The sequence below is a fragment of the Crinia signifera genome, chromosome 4 (assembly GCF_055691185.1).
Source record: "Crinia signifera chromosome 4, ASM5569118v1, whole genome shotgun sequence".
Taxonomy (NCBI): domain Eukaryota; kingdom Metazoa; phylum Chordata; class Amphibia; order Anura; family Myobatrachidae; genus Crinia; species Crinia signifera.
This window is the reverse complement of record NC_139220.1, coordinates 201,756,658-201,780,758: the sequence shown is the minus strand read 5'-3', so window position 1 is coordinate 201,780,758 and position 24,101 is coordinate 201,756,658. Positions and strand designations below refer to the sequence as shown.

The following is a 24,101-nucleotide window of genomic DNA, read 5'->3' as shown; positions in this document are numbered from 1 at the left end:
TTATTCAACTTGACTCCTCTTCCTCTATTTCATTTTTGTCACTATGAACTTTAAAAATATGCCATAAAAACGTGGTTTGCATTCTGTATTGGTATTAATATGTGTGTGCAGCTTATCTTTGATCTATCTATCTATCTATCTATCTATCTATATATATATATATATATTAGAGAGAGTGAGTGAGATGGGGATTTTCTAACTGTGCAAGAGATAATGAGGAGCCTGGTTGAACTTGCACTAATTAAATTTTGTGAGGGACATCCAGATGGATGGCATAAACCCCTGAACATTTCAAGAGCTCAGTGAGTGTGGCTACCTTTTAAAATAAATGTTTGTTACGGGGGTATAGAAACATACACTCAATACACAAGCTGTGTTCAAAGGACATTGCTGAAAAATCAGAATTCTGAAATAATACAAAAGAAAGCTGAACAAAGATATCGTGAAACCTGCAAGAATCAGCACAGAGAATGCTTTTGATACTGACACTGAGCTTTTATTATGACAGAAGCTCTGTTAAGCTAGAACTTTATATATTTTTCTTAGATAGAAAGAGGTGCAGCATGCTATTTCGTACAGTCTCTTACAGAAATATATATCTGCAGAGGCCAAAGTGACACCATTTTTCCAACAAAGCCACATTTTCAAGAACCATTCCTTTGTTATCCCAAAAATGATTTAAAAACCTCTATTGATGAATTCTCAACTTCCGCTTAACTCTCAGTTAAAGTGCGCCAATGCCATATTACAACTCCTACATACAATGCAACAATGTAGTATAATAGTAGCATTATAATGGTAGTGTGTACAGTATAGCTGAGAGTGGCAGTTTAGAAAGATAGCACACAAAAATGGATGGTGTCCCACAGAGGCGTCACTGGTGACACTCGGTGCACACTCTGTATTCACACACCTATCCCCACAGCAGCGACGTAGATTCCCGAAAAGGGGCATGATATCATTTAAAGGGAACGTGGCTGCCCAGAAATGGGGCTATCTGCAGTTGCAACTCTTCATCTGTGATAGAAGCAGAGTGTTCCAGGAGAATATCACACTGCAGCATTCGGCTCCTGTCACTGCAGAAGAGCCGGCACTTTTGTGAGACACCCCCCCTCATCCAGTTAGTGACGTCACTGGTATACCAGATAATACAATGGTCCTTATTCAACTATAGACAGAAGTGCTGCGCATAGCACAAAGTACCAATGTTTGGTACTTTGCACATGTTAACATGCTCATACAGAGCAAATGATTCTGGGGCTTGGATGCAGAGAACAACCAATGCATCCAAGTCCCTGGAATCTATCACATTCAGGGCTTGATGCATATGAGGTAAGAGGACAAAGCACCAGCCAATGAACTTTGTTTGAAAATGACAGTTGGGAGTTGATTGGCTGGTGCTTTATCTCCTTTCACTTTATCTCCACTTTGTCTCCAATTTATATATTCTCCAGGCTTAATACATCTGCCCAAATGTATTAACAACATTGTAGGAATTATATAGATTGACTGCACTGAAGCAATAAAATGACTGGTTAAAGCTGCTACAGACATTTTGATAGACATGGTTATTAGTATTACTTTAGTATTACTATATATCAATATAAGAGACAGCACAATTAACTTGATACATTAAAACATCAATGTTGCATTGACAAACATACTCTCTCTTATCGTTAATTGATAGTAGTTAAAAAGGATTATCCAAAACACAGCTGTGTTGTTACAAACAAGGCAATGAGGAAAAAGACTAATACATAAAAAGGAGCTGGAATAGATAAAAAGTTGAACAAATACCCTAAACAAATGAATGTGTATATAATATATAGATCCAGATTGTACTAAAATTCACAAACATTTGAGCTGTGAGTAGTGCACCACTCTCTTCTATACTGTAGGTAAGCAGAATTTGCAACATACAGTATGTAGAAACTGCAAATCTATTAGCAGGTAAACAAAGCAATAATAAAGTCAAATAAAGACAAGAACATTTGAGTCTTGTCTTACATGTATCAAAGCAAAACAGACAAACACATTTTTAAAATGTGTACAAAAGTGTTAGGTTCGAGACTATGAAGTTGATTATTCATCAGTAGAATGTTGTCACGAGTGCTGTCCACACATCAGACCAACTTTCCTCCAACCATCCAACTAGTTGGTTGGTTGGACCGAAAATCTGGTACTGTATTAGGGCAAATGCCAATAAGCAATTTGCTCACAAACTCAGGAGGAATGGACAAAAACATTCAGTGAAATAGTTTACATAAAATAGGTCCAACTATAGTACATTGTCTGAGTGACACTTGTCCATTTTCAGATTTGAGAAACAAATGACTTAATTACAAATTACATTTGCTCCTATCCAGTTCCAGGTTTTTATTCCATCCAAGCAACTAGTTGGTTGGTTGGAGGAAAGTTGGTCTGATGTGTGGCCAGCATAACTGCGAGGATCAAATTGGTCTTACTCTGCTAGCAAATTAATAGCAGAATGAACTCTGTAAGCATCGTAATATGAAGCAGACAAAAAAACACAAACTACAGTAGGGCGCTTAAAGATAGGTATCCACATAGGCTCAATGCAGCTGTCTGTGGGAGCCTCTGTGTGGGTTTCCTTAAACTGCAGAGAGAGCTAATTGTAGAGAAATACTGCGCATGTGTGCCATGGGCTTGTGGATAATTAAGGATTAGTTACAATGAAATAATTATATTATTAGAAGTTTAATACGGCATACATATGTATGCCATATTAAACTTTTAATAATATAATTACTTCATTGTAACTAATCCTTAATTATCCACAATCCCACGCACACATGCGCAGTCTTTCGCTAGCATTGGAATATGAAGAACTATTCTAAACAGAAAAGTACCGTAATATTGATAATAGTGATTTATTCTGTTTTAAGAACAGAGCACACAGACTTTCCAGAAAGCCATTTTCCCCTGCCCTTGAGGCTTTGACTAAGAAAGAAACACTTGGACCAAAAATAAATTGACCTTCCGTTGCATATAGTACTGTTGCAAATTTTCTACATACCCATATACATATACCCATATACATAAGGTATATAGGTATACCATTACATGGTGTATCAAATTTGCTACAGAGCGTTTTTTCTAAATACTGTACATTTTTATTTTTTGCCTGTGATTTCTTTCATTATTTTTCCTTGTCAGTATAATACACAAGAAGTGTGAAAATATATTAAAAAAAGTGTTATTAGAGAACGTGCAGTAATTTAAAGGTAGACATAAGCTATACAATATCTGGTAGATCAGCTGTTCAATCATAGCTTGTTGGAATGAACATTTGGTAATGGATGAAGGACCATTTTCTCCCAACAATGGAAAATGAGCCAAATAATTTCTGCAGATAAATTGGTTAAATCTGTGATTTTTCAAGAGTTTTGGGAGTACATAGCCTGATTAGGTGTAATCTATTACAATATTTAATTCCAACCAGCCACACTGGACAAATGGTCAGATAATTATATAGTGTATGCTCAGCTTAAGACTGATCTGGATCCGGATGGCACAGCTTAAGACCTGGGTGGCAAAGTACTAAGCTGCTTCAAATCATTCCTCACTGGCAGGTCACAGAGAGTGTCATCTGGAGTATACTCATCTTCATTAGTGCCACTGCCATGTAGTGTCCCACAAGGTTCTATATTATCCCCCATGCTTTTTGCAGTGTACATGCTGCCATGGGGTTAAATAATTAGGCGCCAGGGCCTGGTCTACCACAGTTATGCAGAAGATACAAAACTGTACTTGTCCTTTGCTCCAGGCACTGAGAACCCAATAAAACCCTAAATGGCTGTCTAGCTGAGCTCCAGGAATGGATGAATGCCAGTTGGCTTAGACTTAATCCTGTTAAAACAGAGGTCCTTATGATAGGGCCTTAATATCAAAGTAAAAGACTGCAGCACAGCCATCCAACTAGAATGGGAGTACAGAATTACAAAACTCTGATCAAGTGCGGAATCTTGGCGTGGTGCTGGATGGTGGCTTGACATGTAAACATCAGATATCAGCCACAATCAAATTATTATTCTTCCATCTGAAGAACATAGCCAGAATCAAACACTTAATCACCTCTGACGATCTGCCCAAAGTCATACATGCATTTGTATCATCTTGTTTGGATTACTGTAATCCCATCTACAGATGTAGCTCTTTCGTCTTTGTAGGGGCTGGCGATTCCATTGCCAGCCCCAGTCAGCAGCCGGCTACCGCCAGGGGCGCACGTGCACGAGATGCTCGCATGCCCCATGGCAATGGAGCCTGCTGGGGGTCCCCCGCAGCCTCCCCCACCGTCACCGCGGTCCCCCTCACCCCCCCGAACTGGGCAGCATCTCCCTGAAGTGGAGACCAGCATGCACGTCCCAGTCCCTATCACCGGCGCTCACCAGTGAAAGGGATCTGGTGTTCGCCAGGCAAAGAAGAGAGGCACTACATCCGTACCTTGGTCTCCCAGCAAAAGAACTGCACCGATTACACCTGGTACAAAACACAGCTGCCAGGTTGTTAACCAACCAGCCCCGCTCTAGCCACATAACTCCCATTCTTTGCTCCCTTCACTGGCTCTCTAGAATCAGGATTTTGGACCAGGTACTTTTATTAAGCATATGGATACATACAAGGAAGCTAGTTTACTGATTAATAAACATTAATTTTTTTTAATAAGTGCACAATCTGTTTTTCAAAACATTACTGATATATATATATATATATATATATATATATCATTTCATATCATAATTCACACAGAAAGGGATATCCAGCTAGCTTTTCCACTGGTATTTAACTGCTTACCACCACCACCCATCAGATTCATGTTGCTCCCATGAGTACGGGGCAATGAGTACTGTTACAACCGTTGTAGGTCTTGTCCCATTGTAGCCTCTTACTGTCAGCTGATGGCCAGGATGCTCACAAATATCTGGAGGCCACATTGCCAAAGAATTTAAATGTTTTCTTACCTCCTAATTCAAATGGTCAACATTTTGCTCAATTTTTGCTCAGTTAATGTTTACTTGTTTCTAAATCTGTTTTGTAATAAACAGAATTTACCCAGACTTTGGGTACCTCACTGAGTTAGTCCAAACAAGACCAACTTAATTACTGGATGCCTTGAGACAAAACAAAACAAGTTTTGATAAGATATTGATGGAAATATGCTAATCCTACGTAAACAGTCCAATATCTTTCTTCTCCATGTAGTGGCAGTGATCTCTTTTATCTACTCATGTAATCGGCATGTCTCCCCTTTCAACTAGATTGTAAGCTCCTAAGAGCAGGGCTTTCTTCCCTCCTGTTGTCAAAGCCCCCTTCTCTTCACATTTCACTCACAGCTCTCCCATACTCAAACACTCAGTAACCATCTTTGTCCGCATACTCATATCCTTTATTGGCCACAAGCCTCTAGTAGTACATTGATCAAGTCCTCACTACTTATATTCAAGCTGTAATGTGTCTAGTAGTACATTGATCAAGTCCTCACTACTTATATTCAAGCTGAACTGTGGCGATCTTTACCTGTGCTCTATTTTTGTTATTTATTCAATGCAATGCCAAGTTTTGTCTCCCTGTACTGTTGCATTGTACGGCGCAGCAAAACACTTGTGGTGCCCTATAAATAAAATAATAATAATAATAATAATACTTATCCTAATGCACTCCTCTTTCTCTCTTCTCTCTATCCCATAGCTGTTCTATTTTATGCTTAATCAATACTTTTGCTTTTCAGTATTTATATTCAATATTATTTTTTTCTCCTGCAGTTTTTTGGGGAATTTATTGCAGCCAGAATTTTTTCCAGGTCACAATTTTCGTAGTCATATTCTTTCCGTACGATTATACGCTTAAACTATTAAAAACTTGAAAAAAAAAAATAGTTTTTTTCTAGCAACAATTGTCTGCTATACTTGTATGCCAAAATAGTTGAATGATCATGCATAAAGTAGAAGGATAACAGATTATATAGCATGTGCAGCCAGCCCACCAATGAAAACTCAAAATGAATCAGAACGATGGGGAAATAAAGACAACTACAATGGAAGTGGTGAGATAAATGGAGTTAAATAGCCCCACATAACATGCTCTGAATAATATTTAGCAATGGAAAAATAATGCAATTGGAGACACAAATGTTTTCTTTGAACATCCAAGAAGAATGCTCTGTGTGACAGACAGAAAACACGTCTCACCCGGGCTTGTTAGCGCTCCCAGTGCGCTAGTCGTTGTGGAGAGAGGATTTGCATTGGTGGTAGCTGAGGTTTGGGCTGCGGCTGCTGCAGCTGCTAAAGTAGCCAAATTCTGTAATTGCAAAGCATTCATGCCTGTGTAGGAGACAAAAGAAACCTTCAGGGATAATGTCACAAAAATAATTCAGTTGCTTTGTGAGCAGGCTTCCTGCTTCATGCACTGTGATGAAATCTGAAAATAGTCAAGTCTAATGGAAATGGTAATGCTCAGATAAAGGGAGTTTAATGTATATTTCAGTAACTAGGACGTATCTGCCATGTCTTCAGTTCTTCTGTAACAACAAATGCTAAAAAAAAACTAAAATCATAATCCATAGTCCAAAAGAAATATAAAAACAAAAAAATCCATTCGGAAATCTGCCAAAATGCTTGACCCAAAGACATACAATGCAGGGATATGAAACATACCCTAATCTATAACAGATGTTTCTAATGTACATGACGATCTTGAGCATGATGATTTATTGATCTGTTGACCACATTATCACTCAAGAATATCTTCAATGTTAAATAATTGTGATGGCAATGAAGAAAAGCAAATGGATATTTATGTTGCTATCTGTCCATTATTATAGTATGCCTAAAGTGAGTGATGTATGCACATAACTAAAAGTTCAGCATGCTACAGTACATAAACTATGTTTGTTTACAGTTGTCAAATGTATTTCCAGAACGGAAGCCTTGCATTATTTTATTTTTTTCACACAAAAATCCCTTGGTGATATACTGAATGATACTGCTCATTTTGACCCTTCTGAGCAATATGATTCGTAATATCGCCCAGTGTGTATGCTATGCTCAACAATCGATGAGTGTTTCCGCGGGTTGTTAACAACCCCCGCCATCGAATTTACATGTATAGACAATGGGAGCGATTCTGGGTGGTTTGTAAAAGCCAATTCCTTCTTTAATGGACAAAACCATGTGCACTGCAGGTGAGGCTGAAGTAACATGGACAGGGAGAGTGATCAAACTGAAAACTAAATTGCAGTGTAAGAATAAAGCAGCCAGTTTTTACCCTGCACAGAAATAAATGTAACTCTTTCTGCACGTTACATCTGCCCCACCTGCAGTGCACATGGTTTTGTCCATTAAAGAATGAGTTTGATTTCTCAAACCAACAAGAATCACCCCCAATGAGCACAACGTTAACGAGCGTGTTTGCACTTGCCAATGCCCCCCTGCTGCGTCCCCACAGCCATCAATATTGAGCAAGTGTGTATGGGGCTTAAGTTCTTAAGTTCGAAAACGGCAATAATCAGATGATAAGCCTGTAGTTTTTTTTAATTAGTGTGTAGAGATAAATGTTTTTTTTTATGTAGTGTGTAAAGAGAACCATTTTAAGCAAATGCCACAAAAAAAAGTCCCAAGAATGATCTGAGAAGCTTGGCTTTGGATATCTGCTCATTTAGACTTTCCAGAAGAAAAGTCCAGATATTGTGCACTGTGTGAGCATTCTCAATAATCTGCTCATATGTTCTAGGATTTTACATGACCATGTCATTCTTCTTGTGCAAAACAGAAGATCAGCAGGTTTCAAGACAAAAAGTTGTTAATCTATAGCGCCAATATTGGGGCTTTACATCGGCAGAAAAATCCTGCTGTTTGGCAGTCTGATTAAAAAATCGTTCTAGTTTGTAGTTTTACACTTCAATACTATAATTTTGTAACTTCTTTTTGGTATTTTAAGATTTTAACATCTTTGTTTAGTTACAGTAATTGCCTTCACTCAAACTGACACACATTTAAATGTTCTCTCATTTTAAAAATGTTAATATAATTGCATTTTGTACATTTAAGTATGTGAAAAATCCAATACTATCTGTTGTTCAATAGATGATGATTTTGGTTTACATAGGGAAACAGTATTGGACATAACGGCAACAGATGCCCTATACTTCTGGTTCCTTCTCTGGCTTTTTTCCTATGACAATTTTGCTCATTTTGTCTCTTTTCAGCACAGCTTTCAAAATATTAAACTCTGACACTGTGAAAAACTGTTTCTTATCCAAGTTTTTGAAAGAGGAAAAATAGATGTTTTTCATAAACATAAAAACATCTTACAGTATCTTTAGAAGACAAAAAAAAAAAAAATGCATTAATGCTTTTCACATGGATATCAGCCGTCTACTGATATAACTGCATTAGGTGTAACAATTGTAATTAATTTTATTATGTAAAGATGTGCCCCTTCACATTTAGCGTCAATAAGCCATATGGTGCAGGACGCCTTGCACAAATGAGCCACCCAGTTGTAGCGTACTGTCTTTTTCTTTACATTGTGCATCACAATTCCAGTGTATTAGAGAAATTATGCTGCAACTTTATTCACAAATGATTTGTTCCAAACATGTACAAAGTTGCAGATAACGAACTATGGAACTTGGCATGAGAAAGCAGCAGCTGTAGCATCGTACCATTTCGTATACAGATTCAGAAACTCACGCATAAATGTACAAATGTCGCAGATAAAATTGTAGTGCAGTCTTTAAAGTAGTTTTGCTGTATCCATTTGTTTTATTTATGTGAATAAGATGCACACTTTGAGCAAGAAAAACACTTGTCACAGCCAATTTGCATGGAACTTGGCAGGCCCAGAGGGAATCTTTTGGGTACTTATGTAATATCTGGGCGCCCGATTTTTTCATCGCATAGCATGCAATATAGTGGCATACAATTCATGCAATGCGATTTTTCATTGTAAAGACCCGATATTTAATTGTATAGTCACCCATGAGTGATTTCATACCCCCAATATCCAACTACGCAGGAGTTGATCTTATATAGTGTGGTGAGCACAGCGAGCCACCGAGCCCGAAGTGTGGCGAGCGCAGCGAGCCCTGCGAGGGGACGCAGAATACATGTAAAGTAATCCGCATCCCCACGCTGCGCTCGCCACACTGTATAAAATCAACTCTATGCGTAGTGGATAGTGGGGTATGAAATCACCCATGGTTGACTATACAATTTAAAATCAGGTCTTTACAATGAAAAATCGCATCGCATGCCTTAAGTAATGGCATGCAATGAAAAAATCGGGCGCTCAGATAATACATAAGTACCATCTTTTGTGTGTGTGTGTGTGTGTGTGTGAGACTGTAATCAGGGTTTAAGGACACATCTATACATGTTTTTCAGAATTTGTTTGCTTTAGTAAATAATCCCTTTATGTGACCCATACATCTAATATGCCAATCTCACTTGCCGATCCGATTCACTGGTGGATGGACCTTGATGATAAACATTTTCAAATGGATCGGCAGGATATTACATTTTAAAAATCCCTGAGTCTGACTTGATTTTATCCAACAAGGATTCTGTCAATCACCCGAGCCAGATTGGCCAATTCATTGCTGAAAAATACATCCCTTTAATGTTGAGGGACTTCTTACAGATATTTTCATTGTCACAACATCTGTGGATCTTTTTTTGCAACCCTCCCCCCCAGACTTCCGAACTTGCTCCAATGCTCTTAGATTGTGTCCACATCAGAAAAATATGTAAAAACTAAATAAATAAAAAAAAAACACAACATTCATCTAGTGGCTTACCATGATCACTGCCCTGTATATTTTGGAAATATCACATATACTGCTTTGTGCATGAGGCAGATTATAGCATATTGACTGTTAATTATGACCCTTTTGGGGTCTCGTTCCAAAGTCAAACATTTGAAAACCCACGGTGCGCATGGTACGGCCGGCAGGCCTTATGTAAAAAAGTGTCTCCCGGCTGCGGCATAAGACCGCTGGCTGTTGGAGCGCGGTGGTGGTTCCAAAATACAGGGGACTCACAGCTTTTTTTGGCACCAGGATCAGTCCAAGAGCCTGTAGCTGGTTATGCTCAGGTGGGGGGCCCCTATGCCATTTTTTTAAAACTAAATACAGAACACTTCCATGTCTAACAAATCACACATGTGCATTCATTTGCCCTTTTTCATGTCCAAAATTTGCACTTAATTGTATGACATCCCATTTTCAAACCTCAATTCACATTCCATTACATTTGCGATTTATAAAAAAATTGCACAATTGGAAAAAAAAGTTGATTTTGTGCGATTTCAGATCTTTAATTAAAAATCTCATCCTATTCCATGTCACCCCTGATGTACGAAAAGAAAAAATAATCCATCATAACATGAATGCATTGACCCTTATGTACTGTGCATCAGCTCAAAACGTTTAGTATAGTAGAGGCTGATATTTTCATATAGCCTGTTTAATAAAGCCAATTACATTACATTGTATAAATCTGCATCTGTATCACATTTCAATCAAATTAACTCAATGGGGGAAATTTACGAAGATGGGAGTTATAGTTCACATAGGATGTTGCTATGGGCAACCAATCAGAATCTACTTCTTATTTATATGGCACATTCTACAAGATACAAGATAGTAGTTCATTGGTTATCCATAGCAAAAACCCATTTGAAATAGAACTCCAATCTTAATAAATGTCCCTCAATGAGTCTAATATGTGTTTTACAATGTTTTACAATGTTCTGTACTGGTGAACTAGTATGTGTAAAAATGATATAGATATACTGTATGCAAAAGCAGACTGTGCCTAAATCACAGGTACAGTACTGTACCCTTTGTAAAAACAAGGGTGTAACTACCATTAATGCAAAGGGTGCAGATGCTATGGGGCCCAGAGATGAAGGGAGCCCATCTTCACAGTGTAGGTTATTTGTGCTATTTACATTTATTACCATTAGTTGGTACACAGGGGCCCTTGCAATCTTTTGCTATTGGTCCTATGAATATCTAGTTATGCCCCTGTGTATAAATATACTGTACATCTCATAGAGAATGCAGATTCACATTGCCCCTGTACAGGTGACTGTATATTAACTGACCTGTATTAAGATATTACATATATGCTGTTGATTTTGTTTAATTGTTTGTACACTGTACCTGAATTTTAGCTATTATTAAAAATCAGTTTAAACAATTAGATGATCGATTCATTTATTCATTTATATTAGTTTCTTTAGGGTTGGTATGGCAGAAATTTAACATTCACCTTAGGTATTTTTTATCTTATTGTTCATAGCCATTATCATAAATCTGCATATCAATAAGCTCAAACAGATGTCAGTTGTTAGGAGTGCTTGCCAATCAGGCCTGTTAAAAAGTGACAGATGGGTGGTTATAAAAACATTCTCACAAGACCTATTAGCACATTCACAGAAAAATGTTGGAGTGAGTCTACAGTCACAGATGCAGTTCTGTGAAAATAAGGACCTGTTTACAAGTACGATATGTGCATTTCTCCACGTTAGAGGCTGCCCTTTACAGACGTGCTCAGTCAAACAGAAAAATAATTATCAAATTGACAATTATTCTTTCTCCATATACAATGATAAGTAGGCATTAGCAGAGTGTTATTGTTTCTTTCTCCTGAGTCGTGTGTTTTTCTCTTTTTTTTTTTTATACACTGTATATCTTACTATATATTTATCTTTTACAAATCTATTGCATATAGATGTGTTCAACTACAGTACATCTTGGCCACATTAGTGGCAAACGTGCACGCGGTTCGGTACGCCACACTGCGGCATGAGTCACTTTGAGAAATCCTATTGGTTTGTGGGTACAACTAGTATGCATAGATGCGGCAGAAGAGGCCAAGATGTACTGTAGCTAATGCTGTAATACCTATCGCTCAATTGTACTTTATTATTTTACTGTTATTATACCATTTTCTACATACTTGCAGATATAAACTATTCAAAAAATTTTTAGTTACTTATAGATTTTAGTTGTAGTAAAGCGCTCATTTTTGTATTTAAACCATAAAAATATACACGCTTAAAATATGATCGGTATATCATCTTCCATTCAATAGGTGCAAATGTACACAATATTGGTTTTGAAAACATTGCATTTGCATCGTCTTTCCAAAATAATAATATAACAGTAATCAACCATTGCGTGTATATATATATATATATATATATATATATATATATATATATATATATACTTGTTTGGTGTGGCCGAGCACAGCTGCCCTGTCGCTGTTGCTGGTCGGGTGCCCCGTCAAGGAGTATGTAGACTTTGGCGTGTGTGGACGTAGCACTCCAGACACTTGAAATAATCCAAAAAGGCTTTATTGAAGACAAGCAACGTTTCAATACTTGCGTATTATCGTCAGGCTCTCAGAGCCTGACGATAATACGCAAGTATTGAAACGTTGCTTGAGTTGCTGGAGTGCTACGTCCACACCCGCCAAAGTCTATATATATATATATATATATATATATATATATATATATATATATATATATATATATAATTATATATATATATATATATATATAATTATATATATATATATATATATATATGTGTGTGTTTATATATGTGTGTATAAGTCTAATATACAGCACATAATGAAAGCCAACTTTTGACTGTACCATGTAGATGATATGGTACAGGTTACCAGATAAATTTAAATAGTATTTTTCAGAACAGCATTGGCAATCATCAAAATCAAAGCTTTGCAATGTCAGGTACCATAAGGCACATTTTTTATTGTAACTAAACCATATACCTGTTACCTGTAGGACAGTGGTGAGAAAAATAGGCAGTACAGTTGGTGTAATTGTTAGCATTACTGCTTCACAGCAATGAGGGTTCAATTCCCAGAGCATGAATTGACTGTATGGCTTTGGTATATTCTCCCTGGGTGTGGTATGGCGGTCTGACAGGGGAATGCCAACGGTCAGTATCCCGACATCGGAATCCAGACTGCTGGTGCTCCGACAGGGGGGTGGGCACAAAGAAGCTCCTTTCGGGCTTGCTGCACTCGCCAATGTGCGGGTTCGGTGGCTCGCTTCGCTTTCCACAGGTTCTATTCTCCCTCTATGAGGGTCGTGGACCCCCACAAGGGAGAATAGCCCCTGTGGGTCGGGATCCCCCCTGTCGGAGCACCGACAGTCGGGATTCCAACATCAGGATCCCCCCTGTTGGGCGGTCATCTGGCACCTATTCTCCCCATGCTTACGTGGTTTCATCCTACAATTCCAAAATACACTGTACTGATAGATTATTCCGCCCCCCCCCCCCAAATAAATAAATAAATGGGCAGATCTGATGGGCCAAGTGGTTCTGATATGCCATAAAATTCTGTTTTACCCTTTCAAACAGAGCAATTACCTATGTATTCTCAGTAATCTTGGCATATAATATGTGAACACACGATCTATGTATCAAATGAATCCATGATTGGATGGTGACATTTAATCATGAGCTTGATTGGCCATCCATAGGCTAATCTACTGTTCTGCCTGCATGGACAATTCCTTCTGAAGCCCTGGCTAGTTGATACTTCTGTGTATAGGTGAAATATGATGACCATGTTAAAGGACATCCGTTGGCAATGTTGCTGAAATGAATCAAGCTGTTGTCTATTGGAGCAGTAAATATTGTTAGCTTGTTAAAACAAAACAATCGTGTAAACTATAGAAATCCAAGTATTTAGAAAAGATGGGCCACATACTGTAGAGTGTACAGTATGCTGCATTTGTGTTCTCCCAGCATTATAGAAGATCTATGAAGTTGGTCAGAGAAACTATGGACATTAAATAGCCTTTTTTATGGTGGCATCAAGCCCCTGTGTATCCAGTTATAAGCCCTGTTAAGCAAAAATAAAATAAAAAATATGATAAAAACAATTTTCAGAAATGCAGCCGGCGATTTCACATTTGAAGAATTTGAAGTCTATTAACAGTGATGATGGAATTAAGATCAAATTTATTCTGCTGATTTATGTGGTTCAGGCCAAATGTCTTCCAGCAAAAAAACGCACAAACTCTACAGACAAATCTAGAATGTGTTCCCGTTTTAAACATTTTGCTCTTATCTAGTAATCACAGTCCCCTAATTCAATGGTTTGACATAGGTAATAATAATGTTAACAGCTAGGAGAATAACGTACAGAAGACACTCTAGTGACAGAAGTTATGTATTGCCCTTGTTAACCTGTGTTCACCTGCAAGTGAGACTTATATACAGCATACTACTTGTGCTTTATCACAGCTCCCAGCTGCAAAGCTGAAGCAAACAGCAAAACAGGTGTTAAATAAAACATCAAGCTAACACTGCACAGAGCCTTATTCTATATGAGGAGAAAGCAGATGTTACTTTTTTCTCCTGTTAAAAACTGTTGACAGCAGTGGGAATTATGGTCAGATCGACAAGCGTATAATGACCAGTATGTGTGCACCTAATAGAATACATTTGAAATTGAGTTTTTCTTTTGATAAAGTGAGTGCAATTTTCTCTTCTCTTGATTGGATTTTATTAACGCAATCTTAACAAATAAATTAGATGTTTTACACTTTGAGCTAGAGTTGGTACAGTGGAAGACATTATTCTAAAGGCTAATGACAGCTCAAGTGACTGTTCATTAAGAAAGTAATAAGGAGAATCATTTTATAAAATTACTTTAGGTAATGAAAGCCACTGTTTTAATTCACTCACTCATATGTTGTAGACTAAAATAAACATTGACACTGAACATTAAAGCCACAAAATATAGAACTATATTCTTGACAGTGTTGTCAATAATATCCTAAAAGAGTTTTCTGACATTACGAGTACACACTCGTAGTGCAATACACCCAGCCCATGGTTTGAAATTTGAGAATAAATACTTTTTGTAGAAAGCAGCATAGTTGCCAATGTCTGGGTTATCCAATTTGACTCAATGCACCTGCTTATTGGAGATGTTCCGTTTCACCACCGCAGGTATGCAAAACCAAATTAACTTTTTTTTTTAACCCATCACAGGAACAGAAACTAATGTGTTTTTGCCTGAAAATGGGTAATTTATTGGCCAAAAAAGGGCTATGATTATCAGGATAGCCTGAAAATGACCACCAGGCAAAATATTGTGGGGAAATTTATAGTGGGTAATGGATAACCACCAAAATTTGTCTCTATGTATATAGTTAAAAGCAATATACGTATTTCTGATTTTATACTATTGTTAAGTATCTCTTTGGTCATGGAAAACGTTAACATGCTTTCTACATTCCGAGATCTATGGTCTGTCTTTACTCATATATTAGATTAAAAGTAAATATGAAAAAAATAAGAAAAAATATCAACCGCCAGCAGGTGTTAAGATGAGAAAATAATTCTGTGATCTTTACATCTCCAGGCCAGTTTATATTGTCAGGCAGCAGGTTTAGATTACTCAAAGATGCCAGTGCAATAATGAGTTGCTGTACCAACTGATCACAGAATATCTGTGGGGAGAGACTTGTACCAGTAAAAATATTGAAAGTCTTATTGGAACTGAAGTTAGAATCTAGAAAACAATAAAACGCACAGATGAGAAACCCTCAAGTGATAAACTCTTGCCACCAACAGGAAGCTCCCATTAGAAAACAGTCATGTACATTTAAAGAACCAACCTCTTGTACAGGATAACTATATATCAGTTGCTTTGCAAGGATTAAATGTATTTTCCAAAACACTAATTTATATTGAGTTCTGATACTGATGGTTAAATTAATGATGATCATGAATAAACAAGTCTAATTGCGAAGTGTTATTTTATTCTTAGGCAATAGACTACTTGTCATTACAGGAAATACTACTATAATCCTTCCTGCATATACTATACTCGTCTAACCTAAAATTATATATTATATATGTGAAGATAAAATATACATTGCATTTTACAGTGTAAACAACAAAATAAAATATACTGGTTTTTAAATCAAGGTTAAAATAAAAAGTATCATCCTTCACGTTATATAAACATTTGTTATAAATATGGCATGCCTATCACATATAAATATTGTTATAATTTAACTGTCAATTTTTTTCGAACCATGTTACATAAAGGCATTTGGGTATCCACAAATTCCATGCAACTGGACCACAATTATGTGCCTAAGGGAGTGGGATTACTAGCAGCCACAATGAGTTTTGGGGAATTCCTAGTTTCTGCACGGTCAATGTACAGGCTACACTATGTATCAGGGTCCTGACACACATATACTGTAGCTCTGTTGTGCACCTTCAGTTCTGCTCTCTCCAAAGCACTTAAGAGCCAATACAGCTCAGTGTTATATCTCCCATGATCCTCTCTATCCTACCTGAGCTTTAAAATGCCAGACCTCAAATGCCAGTAGCAGTGCATGCTTCTAATAACATCATTGCTTCATCGCCTCGGTTTGGTTGTTTTGACAGACATGATTAATTATACAAAGTGGCCAATCTCTGGACTTCCACACCAGAACAGCTTTACCCAAGCATGTACTAGATTCCATATTACTCCCATCTACACCACTTGTGTCTGAACTTTAACTGCTGTCCACGTTTTTCATGTAAGAGCAGGCGTGCATACTGTAGCTGCAAATATATGGTACCACTTGGTCAGTCAGTGCACTATACCTCATTGTACAAACTATATTCCTTACATAGGACATGCTTAGTAGATGTTTGATAACAAAGACCTCTATCATTACAGTATGTAGACTGGTTTGTGCTTTCTCCTTCTTGCAGATTGTAATTATAAAGGACATGTTTACCCAACAGAACATTTACATCAGAAAATATGCATTACATTGAGTATTACATCTCCTTGTACAGTGTCAGAAAAAGTTAACACTGCTTAATATATTACTATGACTTTATAATTTGTAGACACAGCAACAGATATAATTATGCATGATCCATTTGAATCTTCTTCTTGCAATGCATCAGTAGACTACACACAGTAGAATCTCGTAAGATACTTATGTCGAACCAGTGGTGACTCCAGAGAAGGGGCTGCAGCACTGTTCAAATTTCAAATGGGGAGAAAAACCAACTGCCAGTGAGTCAGTTTGAATGGCAGTTGGTGTGGCTCCCTTATTTGAATATTGAACCGTGCTGCAGTTCTGCCTCCCCTGTATCCAATGATTGGACAGTGGGATTGATCATGCCTTGTTTCTCTCTCTCTCACCATGCTATGCGTAAACAACAACAAATGTGTGATACCAATTGACAGTCTAATGTTAAGATATTATAACCTACATAGAAAGTAGTTAGTGCTATATTAAATTCTCAGTTCTTTGCACTGAGGTACATAGGGCCACTTTAGAAAGCCTGAAAATATGCAAAACCTACTGTTTCCACATGCTTGAGGACATCTTACGTCACAGCTGTTTAGTTACTGCCAAAAGCAGGAGATGCCATCATTCAACCAAACAACACTGAATATGGCAGTCCCCTTATTCTGAACTGTGATAAGGAGCAAGCCACAAAGCTCTTAAAACGTTAAGTTATAAAAGTGAGAACCTCAGATCTCTGGAATGATACAGTGATACTGGTTTGTGCTCTCGCCTGTTCTCCCTTTTGCCCCATCCAACTGTGTCCGAAGACAAGACAGCCTCACACAACAACATATTTCCTCTCGCCTATTCATAGAATGATGAAACCTTATTTGCCTGTTAAGGCCCATACACACTGGGTGACTTTGAGCTCAAAGCCGCCCAGTGTGTATGCCCCAGCGATGAGCAGTGAGTGCTGCTGCACGCTCCCGCATCATCGCTGGGAAAGCGCTCATCTGCTGGTAATACCAGCAGATGAGCGGCTTTGAGGACGGCTTTGCATAGCTCTGCGCTATGAAATGCTGTCCTCCCCCCTCCATCGGCGCCGGGCAGGGGGAAAGCCGCTCAGTGTGTATGCACGGAGTGGCTTTCCCTGCAGCGGTGATTGTCATCATCGCTGTCCATACACGCTGGGCATAGTCGCCAAGTGTGTATGGACCTTTAAACTAATTTGTGCTGTTTATTAACATGTCGACATAGTGTACCTGTAATACATATTCATTTCACATACAATACAAATATGTTCTAGAAGTACAACATGACTGTTCTCAATGCAACAACTTACCTTTTTTTTTTTACCAAGGCTTGTACGATCACGTATCAAGTGATTAAAATGATCTTGTTTTTTTTAAGCATTAAATATTTAGCAGAATGTTAAGTAAATTACTATCCAAAGTGTAAAACATGATAGAATTGCATGTAAAAAAAAATGCCCGCATAGCCAGAGTAAAAGAGCATGACACATACATAAAGAACTAGACCTGTCTTGCAATATTAAGCAGGCAGAACACTGCCAGCCTGACTCCAGAACAGGAAAAAAAGGGCCATTTTGTCCTTGTTTGTGCAGATGACATATTTATTGATGCAGTGGGGGTTATGATTAAAATAAAATACAACCACATTAATGCTCCAAATTGTTTTGCTTTTGAATCAAACAAAGAAAAAGCTTTCTTGTGGCTTCTCGCGGCAGGCATAATGGGTATCCAAGCTCTGATTTACCGCACGTCCTGCCTGCTGCAGCTCCATGTTAAGTTAAAATATCAGCATGGAAGGTCACACAGTGGGAATGACCTTTTACTAATCACTACACATCAGCAACTACAGGCAGAGCTCATTACAGAGAAATCCTTCAACGAGCAGCCTTTCAAATATAGCTTTGATTTTTGGATAATAAAAGATAATTTCATTTTTGGGGTTTAAATAAGGAAATAAAATGAATGTGTTTATTGTGTAATTTTGTTGTCTGGACTTCCTGTGCCACTAGTCCATTCTGCAAGGTTTAAAATGTATTTTAATCCTGTATCGACTCAATGCCTGTAATTTTAGTTTTTGCCAAAGAAGGTCAGAACATTTTCCTTCCCAGCGTTCACTGCTTTCTGTAAAATGCCTGCGTTGTTACTGAATTGGTTGCCAAGACATTGCAATCTCCATAGAAGTTAAAATGAGGTCCTGCGGTTGTTTTGTCGTCACCATTATTAGTATATGATGCAGCTGTGGGGACTAAAAGCTCTCCTGCCTTTTACAATTGGTTGCTTAGGACAAATGGCGGGTGACTAATGCAAGATAAACTACTTGTTCAACCTCAGAGCAGTTGGTTCAATTTTCCATTTCTAAGAGAGCAAGTGTTTCAATTGAGAATTTAACAGAGGGGTGTCCCTTTTTAACAGAACATCATTAGCGCAAAAGAACTTAAGAGCCAGAGAAAATAGGGCATAATTGGCTAAAATTAAATGCTTTTTTCTTCACTTACCAGCCATTTGCTGAATACCGCTAAATGCACCCAGGTTACTAGAAGAGGTGGCCTGCTGCAGGAGCTGTACAGAAAAGAAGAAGAAATCATGCAATGAGGCATCCACAATGAGACAAATTGGCTGCTTGATATGCAATGTCGCGCACAGGCTTTTTTCCCCCCTTCTTCATATATTCTGTTTCTTAAAGACTTTTTGCTCACGGATGGACAGGATGTCCCCTGGGTCGAAGCTGTAAATCTATATCAATGTCTAATCTCTGCAAAGAAAGGAGCACACACTAGGGGGACTCAATAAAATGACTGCTTTAAAAACAATTAATCAATTTGGTCTTTTTAACAGCCAGGTGTTAAATACATTTAAACCGACACAGCGCGACTAATTAAAGCCCTCTGTAGTAATGTAGTTACCATAACTCATCTTCAAAGAATATTCTCATTTTTTTTCTTCCTCCTGAAATGTGTTACTTTTTCGGCACTATACTAGTGTCTGGGCTTCTATTTCCATGAAATGGGACATGTTTATAAGAGTACATGTGATAAAGTTTAACTACGGAAAAGCTCTAATGTGAATACTGAGCAAGTATTAACTATGATTTGCACTAATAAACCTGAAGGCCCCTTGAGTTAAATACTAATTACTCATTAAATGTCAGTGTTGCAGAAAACTAGTTGTTACGCATACGTGTTATTTAATGGTTCTAATCTTCCCTTCATTATTACTTGGAGAACTGCACAATAAGTGCCAACAGGTAGAAATTACCTTGCAATCTATTAATACATCTTACAAAATAAATGTATAATTTGCACTATATATTCTGGCAGTTTCCCATGAACAGCTTATTTTAGCAACTTCTAATAGACCTCTCTGGCCAACTTGCTAACTCTCCTCTGCCCTCACTTTATGCTCAAACAGGCCTTTAGCAATCACGCATGGTCACCACTTGTGCCCTAACTAACAATGCCATCTATAACATTAAACATTTTATTATCAAATGATGATATTAAAGTTGATTCTAAGATGCAAAGTATGACATGGTGGCAAATTGTGAATACAGGGAGTATTATTTGTTCCTATATTCATTTGGAAAATGAAAATGAATTACTGTCAGTTTGTATTTATCCATTATTTTGCTTTTACCACATACTACTTAATTTGAGTACTATAATATGTATATTATACATAAACTTGTGCATTGGGGGCGCCAAGCATCTGTACATTCCTTATAGTATTTCTTGACCATGCCACCTTTCTCTCTCTGCAGTCCTGGTTTTTTATTACTTCATAACAATATAGTAGGAGATTCAGACATGATCGCTGCTGTGTGAAGACTGCTATAAGATAGTGGTCATCCAGACAGAGTGAAAACCCGCCCTGTGCAAGTATAGGAATGGCTTGTGAATAGATTGGAGGCCATCTGCAACTCACTCGCCATCTAATGAATGGTCTGTGCAAGTGACCCTTCCACAAGTCTGCAGCAGAATCAGGCTGATCGAGGCCGGAGATGATGTCACAGATCCTCCCTTAGAATGCCTGCGCATGTCTGCATTTTGTCTGGCACTCCCAGAACACAGCCGGTTACCACCCCCAAATGCTGGCTTCCTTTCAGTCAAGTTGCGCGGGAATTGCAAAAAAAGTAATCGCTGATTTTTGTTGATGTTTGGCCTCACGCAAGAGTGCTACGATCTGTATGCATGCGCAGCCGTTCGATAATCATTTAGTGGATTTGCACAACAGCGATAAGGTCGGAATAACCCCTATAATGTGGCTCTACTGTGGTGCAGATTAATTTGTAACTGATATACTATACCTTACAGATGATATATAATAGACTATATATATAATAGACTATACCTTAATTGGATGTACAGGCACCTTAGAATGAGCAGGGATGAGCCTGAGCTACCACCATAAGACAATATGCAATTTCTGCCCAGTGCTTGTGTACCACCAGTCAGGAGTGAGTTGTTATATTTAAATTTACAGAACATTGGAATATCAGTACGGTATCCCCTACTGTCACTATTTTTCTTCCCACATACTTCAGGATACCCATTTGGTGTAATTCAAAGAAATAGAAAGAGCTGGAACAAACCCCTCTATTTTACCATCTAAGTTTGCAGACAACAGCATTTACTTACTGCTAAGTACTGTGGTGTAAGCCCTCCGAGTCCAGTGAGGTTCCCCCATGTGGCAGTATTAAGCTGTTGCATTTGTTGTGCTAACTGCTGCTGTAGACGTCTCTGTTCCTTGTCTTTCTGGGTATCGGCAAACTTCACCACTATTGGTGAAGAACACCCCTAGAATGGATAGACCATAACAAAATCTGTTTAACAACTTATCAACATTCAACTCATGTCTGCCACTTTTTGCATAGTGATCATTTTTACTCACTGAGTCCTTCTGACTACATTTAACCAATCAGTATTGAGTGGCTGTGCAGGTAATCTTGTAGAAATGGTATGCATGCTAAACTTAATACACACAACTATGTATATATATATATATATATATATATATATATATATATATATATATATATATATATATATATATATATATTAATTAACATAATGTCGTTTTAAATTATTTATTTATTAATGGTTTAGAGATCTAATAAGTTATAAGCGATGCAAGCTGCATTATAAGTACAGGTATTGGTTTGGACACAAAGGGGTACATTTACCAAGATGGGAGTTCTATTGCAGATGGGATATTGTCCAGAACAACCAATCTGATTCTATTAATTATTGTCTAGAAGGTGCTAAAAATTAAGAAGTAGAATCTGGTTGCTATGGGCAACATCCCAATCTGAATAGAAATCTCATTTTAGTAAATGTACCCTCCAAAAAAAACAAAAATGCCCCGTTGAAATATTAATGCTTTTATATGCCATAAAAGCCTACCTGTGTTTCTTCCATGCTAAAAATATAAAATTGCTAGAAATTGGAGGCTACCATTACTTACTCCTTAGCTCAGGTCTCATAAACTGCGAAAAAGCCATCGGACAAATGAGACTGGTTGGGGACCAAGCACAGCACACATATGTAGGATAATTTATCACACTGAAGACATTTAATTCTTGTAAAAAAAAACGGGCTCACCGGGTGACAATCAGTAATTGTTTTGGCATCTTACTTCACTTACACAGATTATTATGAGGGTAAATTAGGTAAATACAAATTGCAGATTCATCAAAAATACTTTTAAGTTAATATGTCTGACTTAAGAAATGATACATTGTTATATACACAATTGGAGATAAAGAATTCCAATTGTATAAGTAAATGATCTGCTTTGATTCTCTATTCTCCTATCATATAGCTGATAACATCAAATTCATCAACTAGTTATAATAGAGGTTTGTCTTATGGTTTAATAACAAACAAACAAACAGATGGGGCTTTTCTAGAAAGCAACAAGATAAATAATGGTAACTGGGTGAAATTAAAATACAATGCAGGTTGGCTTGATATCTTGACTGCGACCTGACATTTCATTTCTAGAAGATCCTTTTCAATACAATGCATAAAAACAATTTGTTCATTGTATGCCCATCTTATTCATCCTTCTGCGCCTACTCCGTATTTCACTAGTTTGTGAATTTCAAAAGCCAATATCAAAATTTTAATGATATGAGAATGTGTTTTTTTTGTGCTGAATGAAATATGTTTAGCAGAAATGAAAAACAGAAACTCCAAATCTAGCAGATGGGTTAGATCTGAAAAGTGTGTTGGTATTAAGTGATCTTTTTTCTTGCATAGGGCGTTTTGGAACATACTTTTTCTGCAAAAAATAAATAAAAATAAAACATTTTGGGGTCTGATGCAAGTGGAATTATATATAGTCTTGGGCCACTCCTCAGTTGGGGACAGAAACCTTTTTAATGGAACAACATAAACATATCGACTTGACTGTCTACTTTCTAGTCTTCAAATTGAATGTAGTAATCTGTGTCCTGATGCACCACATTCTCAGATCAGGACTGCTTGGCAAGCCATAGACTTTTGCCATGCAACTTTTTCTTAAAATATGCATATTTTATGACTACTTTATACCAATATTGTGCAACAAATTAAAATCCTAAATACTTTGGAGCTGATTCAGAGACATGTGTTAACAGCACAGACACTGTGTATTTGCATATTTAGAGTTGCAGCAGTATAGCAACACATGTGTCTATGACACAGTGTCAACTAAACATGTTCAATAGCTACGGATACACACTTGTCACATTCTTTCTATAATAGAAATTAAATATTGTTTGCCAATTCTTCTCAACACTGTTGTAGAAGTTAACAACAATGTGTTGCACTTTTAGGCTGCTTTGCTTCCATCCTTCTGTCCCGTTCATCCCAAAACAGCACAATGGAGTTTGTCTGGAGCCATTAAAATATTTGAAGCCTACCATCTTGTTCAATACTCAAAATGTACATGTTACTTTAAAATGCTGTGGTAGCTCTTTTGACTCAGGTAGACAGTTATTTTTTGCAAGTCAACAACACAGAATTCAGTAAAAGATCCCCAAACCATCACACTTTCTCCATAAGACCTTATTCCAGTCTTCAGTAACCCACTGGGGCCATGTTAGCAGTGGCTTTGTTACTGTCAGTTGGCCTGTCAAACCTAGAGCTTGATGTCTTCTCTTCACAGCTGAAACTGAGATTTGCTTAGTTTGTTCAGCTGTGCTTGAAACGGTTGTCCTGTGAGCCGCCAATCACACAAGCTGTTGATTCTCAAAAACTGGAT

The 24,101-nt window shown here is 37.6% G+C and overlaps 1 protein-coding gene across 41 annotated transcripts in view; it reads right to left on the bottom strand.

Annotated features, from left to right (window-relative positions):
* Positions 1–24,101, bottom strand: part of CELF2 (CUGBP Elav-like family member 2) — a 448,556-nt gene that overhangs the window by 46,775 nt on the left and 377,680 nt on the right. For 35 of the 41 annotated variants that reach the window (XM_083183415.1, XM_083183416.1, XM_083183419.1 and 32 more), the window contains 3 exons: positions 21,494–21,652; positions 19,355–19,418; positions 6,210–6,341 (listed from right to left, as the gene is read on the bottom strand). In XM_083183415.1, the coding sequence (XP_083039541.1) occupies positions 6,210–6,341; positions 19,355–19,418; positions 21,494–21,652 (355 nt within the window). The remainder of the gene's footprint in view (positions 1–6,209; positions 6,342–19,354; positions 19,419–21,493; positions 21,653–24,101) is intronic. The other 6 variants (XM_083183444.1, XM_083183449.1, XM_083183454.1 and 3 more) reach the window with 1 other exon arrangement.